We start from the raw sequence: 19,837 nt of genomic DNA, 5'->3' as shown, positions 1-19,837 counted from the left end.
TGGGATTTAAAGTAAAGATTGATAAAGATTGCTTTCGCTTATCCCCTTTCTATAACACTCGAAATAATGGTAAGGATTGTTTTACACAGGTAAAATATATGTAAGGTTTTCTATTTTTTTAAATGTATAATAGTCGTAATTATTCATTGAGTAAATCAGAAAAGATGGGCGTGAAATATTTTATATTGACTATTTTTACAGAAATCTGTAATTTATGGTAATGTCAAATGACTACTTTTACAGAAATCTGTAATTTATGGTAATATCAAATTAAATTAATTGTTTTTTATTATTAATATATCTTTATAAATTATATCTCATTCGCTAGTTTTAGCGTGAAAGCGTAACAAACAAATAAACAAACAAACAAACAAACATGCTTACTTTCGCATTTATAATATATAAAGATGGTGAATATTTGTATTGTTTCTTACTCTATATTTATTCTTATGCTTTATATTTATTTATAGGTGGATTGTCACCCACTTATTATACGCTCAATTACAAAAATTTAGTTTGTTTTGCTTAATTGGATTCGTATTCAAGTGTAATTGGATTATTTATAGTATGAATAATATATTTATTTGTGTCTGTATAATGTGTGTTTGTTTTTCTACGTGGAGGGTGGTATTTCAATCGACAAAATTGTGATTTAATAAGTATTGTTTCAATTCTTTCTTAGGTTTCTAAATTAAGATTTTAGTGCCACAATAGCACGCATATTGTCACCGAAGCAGCTGATTTAAGTTAACCAAATTTTAGATTTCTGGCCAAGTGAAGTTGATAACGAAATATTCTTTATATTTAAAATTGCAATTGCCCAGCGAAACAAGTCATAAAATGCACCGGACTTTTGTACTTTTTGGAAATTACCTTATATACTGAGTTTTATCGAAATCGGAAATTAAAAAAATTTTCCCATTTTTCCAAAAGTAGAAAATAATTTTGAATGAGTCACTCATACATGACTATTGGTTTATTGGTATGGAGCAGTTCAAACTTTTACCAATATTAATATGTGAGTGAATCCTACAAAATTATTTTCTACTTTTAAGTGCAATAAAAGCTTGTCTTTTAAAAACTATTTATTAAGAATTAGGGAAATCTAAGCACATTATCGCTTTACATATTTTCTGATGGCCTTTTCTGTCTAAGTTAGCCCTTTATTAAAAAAATCGACCATACACATTCCTTATTCCAACACGAAATATTTTGCTCTATAAACATCATCGTAAAAATATTCGAGGTTCATTTTAGACCTTACCGAGACTTGCACTGTCTGTTTTGATTAAATCCACAAAACACTAAATTCGTATTTCATCGATTTAATCAAATGTACTGCTGAAACACTTCAAAATTTGAAATGGTGCAAAAAAAGTTCGTTTCTACAAGAAAAAGTAAATAATTAATTTCCCAATAACTAAAAGAAATTCTAAAAATTACAGAAGGCCGACACAGAGGGCCTATCTAGACGACTTTTCGATATTATTTTCATACTTCTATACAAAACAACGTTTCATAATATGCTGTAAACTATCAATATTTGAAAGTTTGAAAATTACATTACAAGTCCAAAATATGTATCGAACATTTAAAATATTAAAACTTCCAAACATTATTTTTTTTTTAAACAGAATTGTATTTTATTTATATATTTAAATTGAATATTTTTACAATTCAGTAATTTTAACAATAAATATAAAATTTCATATTTTTATTTTTTCCGTTTTGATATTATTATTAATATTTCAAAAGTTATATTGTCATTTTGACATTTATAGGGACCGAAGTTTAACTGTGGGTAACTTTTTACTATTCAGTTCTGAGTTCTGTTTGTGTGTACAATAATATTATTTTCCTGTATTATATAAAAGTTGGTTGATATATCTCATCCATGAGAGAGATATTTCTATTAAAAGAGCGTGCGTATGTCATTATATCTCATCAGTCATGAGAGTTATATTCAATGCTAATGCTCTTCTTCTCAGGATATCAAATTTCACTCTCAATTCTATAGAGTAAATTATTTTCACTTGATATTCCCATCTCCCGCCTGATTTTTTTGATTTTTAATTCATTTTGATTCCAATTTATTTAATTATTTTATTTTATCATATTTATTTTTGATATAATTTAATAATAATCTTTTTGACATTTAGAACAATATCAGTTCTGTAATACTATGATTTTCATACATTTTTAAAAGTAAAGTTGATTTTTAGACATATTAATTTCTTCGTCGGCATTTTATGAAACCATTTTCTTTGCTTTGTGGTAACAGGAAACGGTTCTATATCACAAATAGCCCCGTTTTAAGTTTTCAATAAACAAAAGTTATCTACAATTCCATTCATAGAATTTATATATAAAAAAACTTTGAATCACGTAAATATATTACAATAGGTCGTTAATGGATTTTAGATTCAAGTTTATGACTCTTCTCTGATCAGGGGCTGGACAGTGATAAATCAAAGGCGTTCTAGGGAAAAGACGCATTAAAATTTTTAAGCCAAGTAAATTTCTACAGTTCTACAGAGTCTATAGTTTTCTCAGTTACCCAATTCCTATTTAATTAAGAAAATGATAGATTATCTCCAAAAGTTCAAAATACTCATTGCTGATAATAAAACCGAAAGAAATTATGACTTAATTTTAACAAGAGATAATATAACAGCACAGAATTTTAAGAAATAAAATAAAGTAAAACATTAACATTTTAAAAATTTATATGCAGTACCTACTGAATGAGTACTGAAAGAACAATATAAATAAAATAACAAAAAAACTTACTTTAGCATCTTAATGCGATGGTATTGTTTTGGACTTCTTTAAATAAAACAGGAGACATTCTCAAGATATACCAAAAGTGTATGCATTCAATACGAAAATATGAATCTATATGAGAGAAAAATTAAAAAAACATGTTTGTAACATAAAAAATTTTGTATTAGTATCTTATTCGACTTACATTTGTTGAAGTAGGTTTCCTAGTAGTATGCTAGTTTCCTTAAAATTATCGTCCCAGATCTATCTATAAGACTGAATAAACTATGATTATTATTATCAGTTAATTCATATTATATAATTGGTATGGACGAATGTATTATGAATTAATTATTAAATTCGCGATTATTTTCGAAAAGTTACTGCAGGGAATCACTTAAATGGGGAATAAATTTAAAGAGCTTATATACCTCAAATCTGGATTACATATATTTTTAGAGCTTCAATTGATACCGTCGTAATTATTACAGCCGCTGAAGAACGCCACCGTTCTACAAGAAAAACCTACATTTATTTTAAATTTTTGACAAATTATAAAATTTATCTTAATTGCTTTATCTTGAAAACTTGTGGAAAACTTATAGTAAATGCTATTATTACTCATGACTATTTGGAAGATTTTAACGTAATATTGCTTTCCAAGAACTTACATAACTTGTTAAACTTTTGTCGGCATATGTATTGTTGATTGAACTATTTTAAAAAATATCTACCTTATTAAAGTTATTCCGAAGTTTATTGTCTTCTAGAACTGGATAAACAGTTATAAACAAGTGAAATTTACAAAATTTTAAAACCCCCCAAAAACTTTTTCGATACATAACTCTAAATTTGCACTTGAAACAAAGCTAAGAACACTCTCCATTAAATTACCTTTCAAACAAAACAAAACAAAAAAAAAAAAGAAAATCGGACACACACATATCGGTCAAACACCTCTTTTTTTTTTAGTTCGGGGATTAATAAAATATACAACCGCCTAGATTGTAGCTTACTTATGATTCAAATATGTTGCATTGAAGTGTACCATAAGGTTTATATGAAGTATATTTTTTATGCATTCAAAAATATAATTTGGTAGCTAAAGGCCCTACCTACTACACTTATAACATCAAGTGAATATATGATTATTATATTTGTGCGATTCTAGTTGCCTTTAATTACATTTTCAAAAAGTCTGTGTCTGTTCATTGTTTTAATGAAATATATGGAAATGGATCTCCTGCGGCAAAATTGTCTTTTGTGTCTACTTGTAAATATATAGGGTGAAAATTTTAAATTAAAAATTCAGTTTTATTTATGAACGACATATAATTTGATATTTTCTTTGAGAATGTTTAAGTGGCTGCTTTGAGTCGTTTATGATTTGATTTAGTTTTAAAAATTTTATTTTCTAAGAGTATAGACCGTTAATAACTCACCTCTTAATACCTGGAAGTACTGACCACAAAATTAATTATTTTTATTTGCATTTTTTAGAATCTATCGAATTATGCCCTTTTGTCATTCAGTTGGAATAAACTGATCAAAAATTTTCCCGTCAGCATAAGTAGGTCAATTTATTCCTAAAGTTTGCACATAAAGATTTAAATTTATGGCAAGAAATTCATTCTTCCATTTTTGACGAAGTGTATATCTAGTGTCCGTCACTCCAAAAATTACAAGAAGTTTTGCAAGAAGTTTTAGGGTCATGCTTAAGACAAAATCAGAAATCAGGATAGTGAGAGAAGACAAATAGAATAGATGAGAAGACAAAGTGAGTTTTGCACCTCTAAAAAAGTTGAATTTCTTATCAGTAATTGGAAATTAAAGAATCTCTGGAGAAACCAACGAATGTTTGACCACTAAGCCCTTTAAAAGTATGAAAGAAAGTGAACAAAATATTTGTCACATATTTTAAAATATAAAATCACTTACCATAAAATACGCACGGTGAGGTAATCGTCCAGGTGTAACAACTCCTGTTTATTTAAAATGTAACACTATACATCAAATTACAGGCAGTTTTCATTCTCAATGACTCTACAGTCCTGGTTCATAATTCATGTAAAAGCGTCAAAAGTTAATCCCGATAGACATGTAGACACCAGAGACTTAGATAATACTTCCGTTATATCTCTTACACGTGAAGAACGTCTATATGTTTCATTATAATATAATTTGAAAATACAGACACATATTATTCGTATTTTTGCATTTTTATTTAGATTTATAACTATGTATCTAATCACGCGTTCGGTGCATGAGGCTTGGCAAAAAATTTTTCCGATACCGACCAACCGACCGATACTTTTTTATAGTTACCTTGAAATATTGATTGTATTTTCAATGAAACCATGGCCTTCTCGTTACGGTGCCAGTTCTTTATATAGAGGTCTTCAGATCGAAACCTATCCACGTTTTTTTTAGTCTACTTTGTTCAAGAAATTCTGATCCTGATCTTTGAAAATTTCTAATTATTGTTCACAGATAACATAAAATTTGATAAACATTATTATGGTCTTATAATAAAATGTCTATTTTGACTGACTTGATAAAAGGAAATTGGTGCAAAACTTTTCAACCAGAATTTGTTTACCATTCCTTCTATAATATTATTCCTTTGTGCTTGTTATTCAATAATACTAAGCTCTCCTTCTTTTTTCTCTATTTTCTTATCAGAGTAAAAAATAATTCATTAATTTCCGTCTTGGCCCAAACTTAAAACATTACACGGCGACTGTAAAGGAAAACCGCGTAGTTATGTATCTTCATTACGATTAGTTTGAAACATATTTATAAATTATAACAAACACAAAAATAATTTTTTTGATAAAATATTGATTTTACGAAGATACTTTGTTCCATAGGAACTAATTTTACATTTTTGCATTATTGCTAATACATAACAAAAAATTGTTCATAAAATGACACAGTCATCTTGGTTTTTGAGAAACTAGGAATGTGTTTGGTTTTTGAGAAACTAGCCAAATTTTTTAATTGTTTCAAAAACCAGTTCATTGTTTCAAGAATCAATAAGATTTCCTTATAGTGGCAATTTTATATATTTTTCAACTGACTGAATTGTGGGTTATAATAAGTCTAGAAACTTGTCAAATAAATTATTAAAAAGAATGTACTCAATATATCAACCAGCACTTGAACATCATTTTGGGAATCTATTTTACAACAAATAAGACTATTGCTTCGTGAGCACATGTCTCTATATTTTTATATAAGCTATCTATGTACGATACAAATTTTCAAAATACTTAAAACAGTATTATTCACTAATCTGAAAATTCCAACTCACATGTTTCGGAATATAATATTTTGTAAACAGAGATAGAAACTAGATATAAATAAACGGATAAAAGAAATCGTAGTAGATCCACAATATTTCACGTCAAATTTATATCCATTTGCTATAAATGACGTCATATGTGAAATTTAAGCTAAATATAACAAACATATGAATAAGGTTAGAAGAATAATATGTGTGTGTTATAATATTTTCAAATACTTTTCAATTTATAGACATATACACACAATTTACAGGGAAATGCGCCGAAATCAAAGAAAGTAAAATAAAGGTACATAACAAGTGCAATTTACAAAATTTAAAAAACTCCCGACAAATGCGATTTATTTTTTGTAAGATGAATTTCGGAAACTTAGCTTTAAAATGTTCTCAATAAAGTCGGTTCGACCGTTTAAGGGCTACGATGTCCACTGAGAAAACTCGGACCCACAGATAAACACTTTAAACTTATAACACTCCTTCTTAAATCAATATCAAAGTGATGGTCAAGGAAATCAGATGAGATGAAAAGGATTCTTAGAGAGCTATCATTTTTTGGAACAAATTTTTGGAAATATTTTAATTTAAATTGAAATTGTTGAGAGTTGAGTTTGTTCTTTTGAATTATTTTTTTTGAATTACCTAATCATTTTACCATTTCACTTTTCAAAATGAATTGAGCCAGGTTAATTTGACAATGAATTTCCATAGTAATTATTATTATGTTAAAATTATCTGACATGCCTTTTCCAGACTGAATCGATTTTGAAGATCATCGCCAATATTTTAGTTTTTGCGGATACAAAACTCTAAGCTCGCACATGACACATAGTTAAGAACACTCTCTGTTAAATTACTTTTCAAATGAAACACAAAAAATTAACATCGGTTCATCAGTTTAGGCCCTGCGATGCCACAATCAAACAAACACACAGACACACACACATAGCGGCCAAACTTATAACACCCCTTTTTTTAGATCGAGGGTTAACATTTTTACATTTAAACTTTTGTTCTATTTCCAACGGTTTACAAGATGGGTCGTACGAACCCAAAACCCGATTGACCTATGCTGCTCATTTACGAACTCAACCTGACTTTTTACGTCCTGAGTGCGTTTTAAAAATTTCAGCTTGATATCTTTTTTCGTATTGAGTTATCGTGTTCAGAGACGGACGGACGGACGGACAACCGAAAATGGACTAATTAGATGATTCTATGAACACCTATATACCAACAATTTTTTCGTAGCATCAATATTTTTAAGCGTTACAAACTTGGGACTAAACTTAACATACTATGTATGTTTCATATATACATGGTATAAACAGTAACACAATAATGAATCATTTGAACATAAAACCGAGAAATTCATAGAACTTAAAACCTATAAGGTTATTATTCATTAAATGCAATGAAGTGAAATTTGGTACACCAGGCAAAAAACTATGTGTATGAAAACATTTTGATTTCAATTTTGTTGAAACTCACTGTATATCGTATATAAGAACACCTCACCGCTATAATAACTCCGCTGTCAAGTCCATATTCTCAAGAGATTATTTTAAACATATAATATATATTGAAAAGTGAGAGAAGGTTTTCCAATTTCAAGAGAAAGAGGGGTTAAATATACAATTTAGTATAGAAAATGGATATCTAATATGGTATATAGTTATTTAATATGATCAATTCTCTCTAAAAAAATAACTAAATATTGTAAAGAATGTTTTTATGGTAACCGATTTGATGGTACGTTTTTATTTTATTTCCTATTGACGTTTTACGTATAACCGTCATGATCTTATTCGCTTAGTGTACACAATGTGCATCAGTTCAAATATTTAATATCAGGATACTCAAAATCAAATTTATATCTCACATTGTAATACGTATTTGTTATTTGAATAACAGCTCATAACAGGACTATTATTTTTTTCCTGGATGCGCGTCCTGGTTCTCCATTTACATTTTTGGTTTAAGAAAAAGTTTCTTGTATCAAGAAGCTCTTTTTTTCTGTGCGGAAAGTTCATACCAGGCATACAAATTTTCCTATTTAATGATATATTTTTTGTTGCTTTAACCAACTGAGGAGAAATATATCCGCGTAATGAAATACATTTATGCCTCGAACTATATAAATATACCATTTTAAAGGATATTATATGCAAGGTGACCCTTTATCAACAAAATTATGTAATACTGTATTGTGTTATTATTATTAACATTTTCAAAACAAGTTGAGTATGGAATGTAAGATGAAAAGAGACGTATGCAAGTATGCAACAATTTTTCTTTTGCATTGTTTCGCCCCAACGTTAAAGATCCATTGTCGATTTTAGATTAAAAAATTTGTTTTTCTAGTATCAAAGAACCAAGCAAAGTTCGTTTTATTCATTTACTATCAAAGTCATTGTCTTACTTTTAATTACTTACATATCTGATGTTTGATTTGAGTTAAAAAAGTAATTTAGACAACTTTGCATCAAAAAAGAGGCACTATTTTTGAAGCGACAAAACATTTCCAAGTAATTGATAAACAGAAAATCATTGGTAAAAATTTATGTATAAAATTTTGTATGTATAAAACTTGGACATCCAATACATCGAAAAATTCTATGAAATGATTCTAAATGGACATGAAATAAATAAGTTATCATCTATTCAACTTATTTATCTTTGATAAAAAAATATAAATTTTCAATTTTTTTTTCGGTATATAATCTATCTATAGAAGGGTGGAATATGTATGCTGTCAATTTTGTAATGTTATCTGCTCAAAATGCTGTCAAATTTTCTGTAATATTTTCTTTGCACAATATGATATTATTGACTTTAATAAAATAAATACATTTCAAGTAAATAAATATTTTATTATTTTGCAATTTTGTATTTTTGAAAGAAATCAATGATTATAATAGGAGTAAAGTATTTTCATTGTTGTTTGCTTCAGTCTTTCAAAAAAGATTGCATTTTCTGTTTTGTATTGATTAATAATGAATAAGACCATAACTAATGCAGCAGGCATACACAAAGGAGAGCGCCAAAAAACAAACGAAAATAATCAATCTATTCACTTTGTGATGCCATATACTGTTTGATACTTGTCGATTTTCGTTAAGAAATAAAACAAAGCAAAGAGAATTACATCAATGCCTAATTCTCGCAAAAGTTCACGTTAAAGGTAAAATTTCCATCTTCTTAAAGAAAATGAAATTAGCAAAAAATTAATCGTTTCGGTTAAGAGTCTCACAGTTTGTTTTTGTAGTAAATACTCGGTCTTTGTCTTTTGGCAACATGGTTTTGATCTTGCAGTGCTGACGTTAACAAGACCAAGACTGATTTTGCTTATTAATAATTTTAGATATAATGCAAGTTATTATATCTCAAAGAAAAAATAAATTGAAGTTTATTAGACTAGCCTATCAATTTTGTTTGGAGGAATGCCCATAATTCAGTGGTATCTAGATAAAACCCCGAATCCATTTTGGGGCTAGATGCAGGACTATAATACACACATGCTAGATACTTTATACATCAAAAAAATATAATTATTTTCACATATGAGGTATGTATATGTGTTAATTGGAATTGTTAAGTGTGTTACTTTCAAAGGGAATAAAAATAATTTCATACTTTGATAATGATAATAATAATTCTAACAACATTTTTCATATTATTATTTTATATATTACTACATATGAGATAGTTAAGTGGGTGTGCTATACAAAGTGAAGCAAAACAGTGTGCGATTTTGAAAACGTTGTTAAAAGAAATTAATGTAACGAAATTATATATTTATATAAACCACCCTAAACGACAAACAAAAACCAAGAAAATTGAGTATTGAAGAAAATCAATTACGATTTTAAGCAAATTATACTGCCTTTGCAAATAAATTCAGGTAATTTAGTATCCACTCTTTAATAGTGCTTTTTAAAATTTTTTAAATGAAACGTTTCCACAGTATAGATAATGCAAGGTACCTATAGTTCGATGGTGATTGAGTTAAAAACAATTGAAAAACGAATAATCGGTGGATGAAACCTATCGATAATAGAAAGCAAAACACTATATACTGATTCCCAATACAACATACTTCATTAAAAATATTTGCCTAAAACACAAAACAATTTCCATGAAAACACAACTAATTTTATTCCGTACTTAATTCTCATAAATGCTATTTTATGTAATTTTAAATGATAGTAGTAAAAATCGATGGGCTTTCAGAGTTTTCATCAAATCTTTTACAGAGTTTTCAAAATCGTATAGTTCACTGCCCTACTCAGTACATGTTATATCTGTACTCTGATGTTCAGAGGCCTGTAAAAACTTACATAAAAAAATTGTTACAAGTATGGTATGACATTGTTAACGCCTTCATAAGATTTCATCTCATTAACGTACATCTACTAATTATGACAGACAATTAAATCTAGTCAAGTAGTAAATTTTTATACATAAGATTTGTATTATGTTTTTGTTGTTGTACTTAGTTCTTTTTGAAGTATTATAACGGTTGGTTTTAGAGTTCCGTGTACTAAAAAAAAGGAATCTCTGGGATAACATTCCTTTTTTGACAGTATTCATTACTTTCCAAAAGTTGAATATATAAATATTACAAGCCACGTTTCTCCACAACAAGCGGTTGGCGATTATTGAGTTTTTAAATTTGAATAAAAAAAACCTGGAGCCAAATCCAACATTTTTACTGGAACGAAAGACAATGTTATTCAAAGATGCTCCTTTAAAGCCCTTAATTTGAACGTTGAAGTTCTTAAAATATTCGAAAGCATTTTGCCTTTTAAATAAACTTAGAGAAAATGGGCCAAAGGTCTCTTATCGTATGATTTTCCTTCAAACTAAAGCCACTTATTAATTAGAAAAAATTTGAGGTTAATATTATCAAACGCGGCTGAAATTATTGTTCATACATTAATGGCATAGAAATCCACCCCATAAATGTTTTTTAATGCATATTTACGTCCAAATTTTGCTTAATACCCGTTGAGAGTGAGTAGATTTAGTAAATGTCATCTTTCTTATAGGTTTGGTTTCAAAATCGTAGAGCAAAGTGGAGGAAAGCTGAGCGACTAAAAGATGAACAAAGAAAACGCGAGGGACAAGATATTGGAAAACGGGAGAGTATTGATGGGAAAGAAGAAAAGGTAAAATATTATATATTTTTTGCAAATGTTTAAGCCAATCATATCACTCATGCATCCCAAATCGTTGTTAGTTTTAAAAATAGTTACAAAATGTCACCAATTTCAAAGTTAAAATTATTGATTAATTATTTAATCCAGTAACCTTGTCGCCTGTAAGTACGGGGTAGTTTGCGTAAAAATCGGTAATTCTGATTTTTTGTCCCGAACACAACTTTGTCAAAAATCGGAAAGTACTTGATAGTACTTGAGAAGATACTTTTAAAGTAAACTAAACCTGTTACAATATGAGACTAGAATTGTCTCTCTAGACCCAACAGTTGCCGAAATAAAGTCTTTAAAGTTGATCATTTTTTCGAACTTCGCAATGCTATATTATGTCGTACTGAATGAATTTTGACCCTGATTCTTAGTAACTCCTCGTCAGCCTGAAAAAAAACCGAACTTTTCACGGTTTATTTTATTTTTGACACAAATTTTTTCGCCGCTTGAGATCACAAACTTAGATTTTTCATTGGACCAAAATCATAAACAAATCGGAAAAAAAATCAGAAAACTACCGGAATTAACGTAAGCTCTGATGTATAAACTTACTGTACTTATTTTAAAGTACGATGTATAAGGAATTATTTTCAACACTATTTAAAACTGACTTGAAGACTGCCGAAAGACTATATTTTGGTTTATGAAAATGGCACTGTAATGAAATCAGAAAATCTACCAAAAGAACAGAAAGTTTTCAGTAAAGACGATATGTAAGATTATGACTAACGTTATTTGTAACTTATTAACTAAAAATAAAAGTAGGAACATGGAAAACCATATCAAACAACCAACCTAAAACACATATAAAGTTTATTCATTAAAGAGTGCTTAAACAAACAAAAAGCAAGAATTATAAATACATTTTTTATTCCGATTCATATTGAAAAATAAAATTGTTATTTATAATTTGGACATTGAAAAAAACTAAGGAATCGCACTCAGATTCATTTATTCTGAAGCTCAAAAAATGATGGACAAAATCGATAAATAAAATTAACATTGTCTATCTATACAAGCAATGTAATTTAAACCTATAAACGAAGTCAATATCTGAAAGTTTTCAAAATTTTCCAAGAAATGGTAAAATAAAAAGTCATGCTATAAATAATATATGGTAGAGATAGCATATTAAGATGGTTATTTTATATAAATAGACACAATAAAAGTGTTAATGGCTTGCACAATTCAATTTCTTCCAAACAATTTGGCATTATTTTTCTTTTCCGATGTAGTATGTTATATTTTATGTGTTTATTATACTACAACAATATTCTTTTATTTTATAATAATAATGCTTACAAACTATTATAAGTACTTATATTATTATTATTATATTTTAACACTGTTTTAAAATTATTATTTTTATTTATTTTTATTTTTTTAAGATTTAAAACAATAAATATTAATATTATATTCTTGATTCATAAAGATGCTGTTTGTTTATCAGCAAATGTACAGTTATTTGGCAAATAATATTATGAACACAGTAATTTAATGTAAATAACAAAAAAATTATGTTAGAAAATATATATTTTCATAGACTTCTTTCTTTGTATAATCGGTTTTTCATTCCATATCTTTATTGTTAAGGATTTAATCAATATTTCAAACATTTTCATAGAATAAAACGAAAATATATCACTTTATATTTTAATAAATTTAGTTGCCATTTTCCATGGTTTATTTTAATATTTTCTTTTTAATTTTTTACAATTCTTTCACTTTTTTAAAAGCATTATCAGACATTAAAAGAATTAAATTCTAACCTTAGACATTTATACTAAAATACGTCATTTAAAATTTCCAAAAATGGGCATAAATATTAAAATAATTTGACAAAAACATCAAAGATACCAACTCAAAAAAATAAAATAAAATAAATAAATGAATTAAAATCGTATGATAAAGAAAGTTTTTGGTATAAAAAGACAGTAAAACCTGTCTAACACAGAAAAGTAGTACAAAAATTGTTTTTTAATCTAAAACTAATAAAATGCTTAAAACAACTAACCAGCTTGAATAAAACTTAAAGAGTGTTATAAGCTCATGAACCGATTGTATCCTTAGCTATTATTCAAGTGCGTCTTTAGGTTTCCGCACCCAATAAAAACAAGAAAACAGGGAATGATCTTCAAACGGCTGAACAGATTTTCTTGAAACATAGATAAAAACAATCTCGATCAAATTAACTCTCAAAAAAAAAAAAAAACAAAACAAAAATTCAACCGATTAGAAACTACTATATGCCACAAACGAATTGATCAGACCTGATTTTGTGGCAGCGTAGATTCTCAGCACGCTATCTAGAACATCAACCTTTCAAGGCAAACAAATTAGTAAACCAAAATGAAATTATTATTTTTAAATTACTAAAACAACTTTTCTATTTTCTAACAGATGGATGACATTGAACAACGCAGTATATCCCCATCAATATCAGCAATCGATGAAGATGTCGATGAAACGGCACCAGGTAGTGTTGGTCAAATAATGGTTCACACGCGTGACGGTTCTGTTAGTCCATCATGTAGTGATGTAAATCGTGATTCGCCTGAACCATCCTCTGAACAAACGGAACCATTATTATCATCACGTAGTGTAAATGATTCACCACATAGTGAAGCTGGTTCATCGAATTCACCACGTTTAATGTCATCATCATCACATAATGTAAATAACAATGGTAACAATAACGAACGGATTGGTTCATCGCATAGTTCAATAACGAATAATTTAGATAATCAGACTACGATATCAGGACAATCAACAAATACATCCTCGTCTCAGCAAGCAGACCCACCTACATCATCCGCATCAAACACGTTACGTCCACCTGTTAGTTTGGCCGGAGTACCAGGTTTTGGTTCACATATGTTCACAAGTTTTGCTGAAAGGTAAGTTCAAACACTTTGGATTTTTTATTTTTTGGATATTCAATCAATCAATCAGCACAAAAAGATTTAGGGACTAGTTGATAAGTGTGACACAATAGATTGAGATGTACGTAACAACATGTTTCAGGCTTTTACTTAACAATCCCAGTATTTGGAATTATGTGGATTATTGAGACTCCACTTTATTCACAAAAGTATGCTTTTCTTCCACAATTTCAATACTCTATACCTAGAAAAGGGCACTTTCCCGGCTATAAGTGCATTGAGAAATTTTGATTACTTTAAAATTTACTTTCATTTAATGGAATCCTGTTGTTATAACTAGGACCACTCTGTATTTTGGCAGATGCAGAAAAGAATGGCAGAAACACAATAAAATCATTATAGTATATAAATTCCTTCTGTAGTATGCATTTATTTGCGCTCCCACCATATTTATTAAACTGACTTAAAGAAACAAAATTAGGTTTATCAATTTCTCTTTTTGCTTTATTTTTCAAAAACGAAAACTGATAGTGTCATATTGCATAGACTCTATCTCCTTTTAACAAAAAACTTTAAAAAAATCATATAATGGCACGTTTTTATTTTTAACATTGGTAATAATATTATACTTAATATTTAATTTTTAACTTTAAACAATAAAGATTTAAAAAACAACATTACATAAAATAAGTTAAATAATTAATAATTATTTGTTAAATAAATTAACATTGTAAAAAATAAATTTTTTTATATTGTTATTATAATGAATTAAAATAAAAGGCCAAGTATAAAATATAACATTCCATTCTGTAATAATATATTCTTTAATATGATCATCATTAAGTTAAGATTGACGTAGAAGATAAAACAAATGAATAAATAAATATAAAATTGTCACCAATTTACTCAATTTAAGCTAATTAATGGCGCATCCCAGCTGTCTATAAATACATATATGTATCATATTTTTATAAAAATATCCTCTGGCCAATATCATCGAATATCAAAAACTACCTAGAATTACAAATTTGACATTGCTACGTTAAAGAATTTATTGACATTAACGAAGGCAAAAATGTAATCTTTCATAGCTTTTAATGTTGAATTTAATTTTCAAAATCTCTTTTTGAAATCTTGTCTTGTTTTTACTTTAAAATATTATTTAAATCGTCCATGCTGCAAAAGTTTTCGGGCATCATGTTGGGAGCAAAAATTTTTTTTAGTTCCATAAATATTTTATGCAGCATATTTAATTTCGAAGAAACCATTGTATCTAATATAAGTGCTGGAGACATTGCGCAGAATATTTTTCTTCTGAAACAATATATTTAGCTACTGCCCCTCTGGCGATGCTTTCTTTCTGCTATTCAGGTTAATATATAAATAATAATAATAATGATAATAATGGCGTTTTACCTCCGTTTCTCTGACATATACGCCTATAACAGAGGCCCCCACATCATTATTTGTGATTCTTTATTTATTAAACTACATCCATAACCTACATAAACGGTTAACATCTCTTGCGTTAGATCACCCTAAGGCTACTAAGGCTCGACAAGTAGTCAAGTGGCTCTACATAAGTAATACAAATTATGGATGGAAGAACTTTTGTAAAAACTCATGTCCACAGTAAATAAAAAAAAGAAGAGTCAGCATTGATTTTTCAACGGGTTGCCCTATAAAAACTAAAGATGTATATTGTGCTAGTTTTTATATGTTTTACACATTAGATTATAGAAAGAATATCGTCTATATTTATATTATGTTTGATGAAATTATGTGCGTGTCTGAATGTCCATTAACTAACTAAAATTTTATTGCATTGTCTTTGATACATTTAAAATTATATTATCTACCGAGTGGCTCATGAAAATTGTGTTTTAATTTAATTATTTAATTTTGATAATATCATTTAATAGCTACAGCAAGTTGATATTTTACAGCAAGTGATTAAAACTACGAAAATTGTTTTTCATATATACTACATTTCTATTTACTAATTTTTGTCGCGTCTCTTGCTGACTTATTTTCCGTCTAGTTTTGCTTGTCTCATAGAACGCTTAATTGGCTGGACATATTAGTAGTATTTATTTTTTTAAAATTTTCTGAAAATATTGAAAATGTTGATAAAAATTATATAGATTTATTACATAACTAACACCAACTACACTAGTAAGATAACATGAACCAGCGAAGATCACGAAACTCGCATTTGAGTAAAATGTCACTGAAATCATATTTCATTTTAAAGAATAAAAATTGAACAAATAACATATCTAATTTAAATGGCACAAGCACAAAATTAAGATAAAATAAATATTTAATATACAGTTTATATTATATTTTTATTTAATCATACTGTATATATTATATATATTTTGTATAATATATTTATTCAAACTATATTATTAGTTACTAATAATTATAGTAGTTATAGGTTATGATGATAGGCGGCACTATGCGCACGATTTTCTTTTAAACATATATTATTATCATTTTATTACAAATATGATACCATTTATTGTAACTTTTTTTGCAATACTATTTAGATCTGTTTATCTTTCTGATAGCAAAAATTGTTTTCATCTAGAAAACTGACAAAAATTGTACGCTCTCTTTAAACGTGTCTTCAATATAAAGAATATTTTTTTAATGTATGTGCGTGAACCTATGTCTAAATGTCTATATTTAAATTTGCGTCTTGGCAATAGTGGGACTCTAAGAGACTTCCATACCATTAAATGCAAACGATGTACATCTCGGAATACTCATCATCTTATTATTTAACTAATCAAACCATGATTATATTTTGTATTTAAAAATGCCAAATTTTTCTAGATAGATCTGATAAACTAGATTTCGAAACAATTTTCATGATGAAAAATTATTTTTCACAAGTTTTATTAAAATAATGACCCTAACGCCATATCACAGGATATTGAGGTTACAGGAGACTTAAATATGAATTTATTTATGAAACTGGTACTAGCAGTAAAATAACAATATTTATCATAAGCAAAGTTTCAGAAATTAACTTAGCTATAATTTTAAATTTTTCTATAAACTAAAACTAAATGGTGTATTTAATTTACAATTTTTTTGTTTGAAATTGAAATTTTTTTGATAGTATTTATAAAGATAATTTCTATTTTAATATTTTAGAAATAATATGAAACTCCTTGGTAAATATCCAAAAAAAATGGCCATACTTGTTATATACAAAGTTTCAGCAACTTTTTCTTGAAATATTATCAAAAAAACTTATTAGAAAGTTATTAGTCTGTCTTCCAAAGATCACAATCACCACAGCGTGTTTTTCTATATTTTTTGTTGTTTTGATACATATTAAACTTTATATGATATGCGACTTAAGTGATATTTTTCTCTAATTGAAATGACTTAGATTTCACTTCCTACATTCAATTAAGTTTAGAATTTATTTGAAAAATAAAAAAAATGTCACTAATAATGTTGATTTAAATCAATCTTTTAAAATTTACCTACACAGATAATTCTAAAGTTAAAATGATATTAGTTCATTGTACTTAATTAACTTATGTAATTTGTTATAATTTTATTGTTATTAATTGGTTTTTTTTTCTTTTTGGTATTTTAATTTATGGAAGAATTTAAACTTTTCTTTGAAAAAGTATGCATACAAATTTTGCCTTACTTATCAAAAAAAACTAATTACTTTTTGTACCACTTATAAAGAAATTCAAACTGTTATTTCAAAGTTGGGAAAACTTAAGTGCGGCACTGTCTTAGACACTTCTATTATAAATTATTCTATTGTAATTATTCTGTACTAGCACGAGCAAGGAGTATGCTTTTGGGGGTTTAAAATTTAAAAAAATGTACTTAGGTCATTATACGAAATGTCAATAGAAACCTCCCTACACAATTTTAACATAGATTCATTATTTCATAAATGGAATTAATTTAAGCATTTTTTGAATATAATACTAGAATATTGTTGTAAAATTATTAAGATTGATCAAATCCAGCGAGATTCTTGTATTAAACTTTTTTCTCAAATTTTTCAAGATTATTTCTTGATTAGATTTTTAGTCAATTACAACGCAATTACAAGTATTATTATTTATCTCAATTAAATTTTGAGATCAAACAAAAAAACTTGTAGTTATACACTTATAATACAATTATCTTTTATTATTTTAATTATATATTATAATATATTGGTATGTACTACCAAAAACCTAATATAAATTCAATTAATAAAAGTCGTCCTAATAAATCTTCCTAATTTAGTATTACCTGATCATAAAATTATTGTTAGTAGTCCTCTTACATCTATATATATATAGGAGACTTTCTATAGATCTATATAGATAGTCACTCATCACGATATCTCTGGAACTATAAGACCTAGAGACTTGAAATTTGGCAGGAATATTCCTTTTGCCAAGTAGAGGTCAGCTAAGAACTAACGCTAATTTTACGCTAATTTTACGAAATTCCACCCACAAGGGGGGTTGCGGGGGTGTTCATGAATAAAAAATTCATATTTTTAAATTATGGCTTTTAATAGTTCAAAACTTGGTCAGAATGTTTTAAATTACATTTAGAAATTTTTTTAACCTTCGGAGGGTAGAAAGGTGTAGCGAGAAAGTGGGAAGGAAATATCGAATATTTACAAATATGTATACCTAAGTGGGGTATCAAATAAAAGAGCATGACGTGTACATTACAAAAATGTTATCCAACGCGAGGAAATGTGGAGGGAGGGGTGCAAGTGGGAATGTTGCCCAGCAAAGCGGGTATATTTTACGCCACGCAAAGCGGGCGGGTAACAGCTAGTTAAATTATATGCGAAAGAGAAGCACTCAAAAAATAGAAAAAAAAAGATATAATGATCACAGTTATATTATATTGTCTATATTTAAAAAAAAAGTCAAATAATAAAAAAATTACTTCATAAATCTCCGCAAATTTATAAAGTTCATTTGAATTGATGTCAATTAAGAAAATATTATATCATAACATACACACGTTCAAACACACGTTGTGTAATCAATGAGGTGTGTCACCATAAGCGTCCATTATAATAGAAATATCCCTGTTTCATAACATTCAATATCTATATCTTGTATGACATGTCGTTGCTATAATATTATCATTATAACATTTGCACTATGCATGTATGTTTGTATAAAATATACAGCATATGACGACCACCCGCCCTGTTATTTTTATGCAGATTACTGTAATCAAGATAATCATTTTTTTTATAATATTTATATATTGTTATTTTATATAAAGCGTTCAAGAGATGTGTGATATTTTCTACATTCGGCATAATAAAATAATAATATCAGCAAACAAAAGTTGTATATTATATGTGTATTTTTTTTTATTTTTTATATAATCATTATTATAATCAAACGATTTTTATTTAATATTAAAAATTTAATATGTAAATTCAATTTTATAGAGAAAGATAATAAATTATAACCTTTATATATTATTACGAATTATTCATTTATAACGTCGACTATTGGTTTTGATGGAGCATTCTATAGATGAAACAATTTTTAAAATCGATTACGTAGTGAACTCAAAAATGTCGGCTTCAATATTTAATGGATTTTTACTTTTGGTGCGGAGCCTTAATTATTTTTTCTTTGAAAATAAAATATAGCTCATTTTATTTGATA

At 27.5% G+C, this 19,837-nt stretch overlaps 1 protein-coding gene across 1 annotated transcript in view; it reads left to right on the top strand.

Moving 5' to 3' along the window:
- The window catches only part of LOC123301123 (diencephalon/mesencephalon homeobox protein 1), a 120,299-nt gene that overhangs the window by 62,665 nt on the left and 37,797 nt on the right, over positions 1-19,837 (top strand). Inside the window, exons 5-6 of the mRNA XM_044883856.1 lie at positions 11,116-11,235; positions 13,675-14,171. Coding sequence (XP_044739791.1) covers positions 11,116-11,235; positions 13,675-14,171 — 617 coding nt within the window. The remainder of the gene's footprint in view (positions 1-11,115; positions 11,236-13,674; positions 14,172-19,837) is intronic.

The sequence above is a fragment of the Chrysoperla carnea genome, chromosome 5 (genome assembly GCF_905475395.1).
Source record: "Chrysoperla carnea chromosome 5, inChrCarn1.1, whole genome shotgun sequence".
In the NCBI taxonomy this organism is placed as follows: domain Eukaryota; kingdom Metazoa; phylum Arthropoda; class Insecta; order Neuroptera; family Chrysopidae; genus Chrysoperla; species Chrysoperla carnea.
This window is presented reverse-complemented; position numbering and strand designations above follow the sequence as displayed.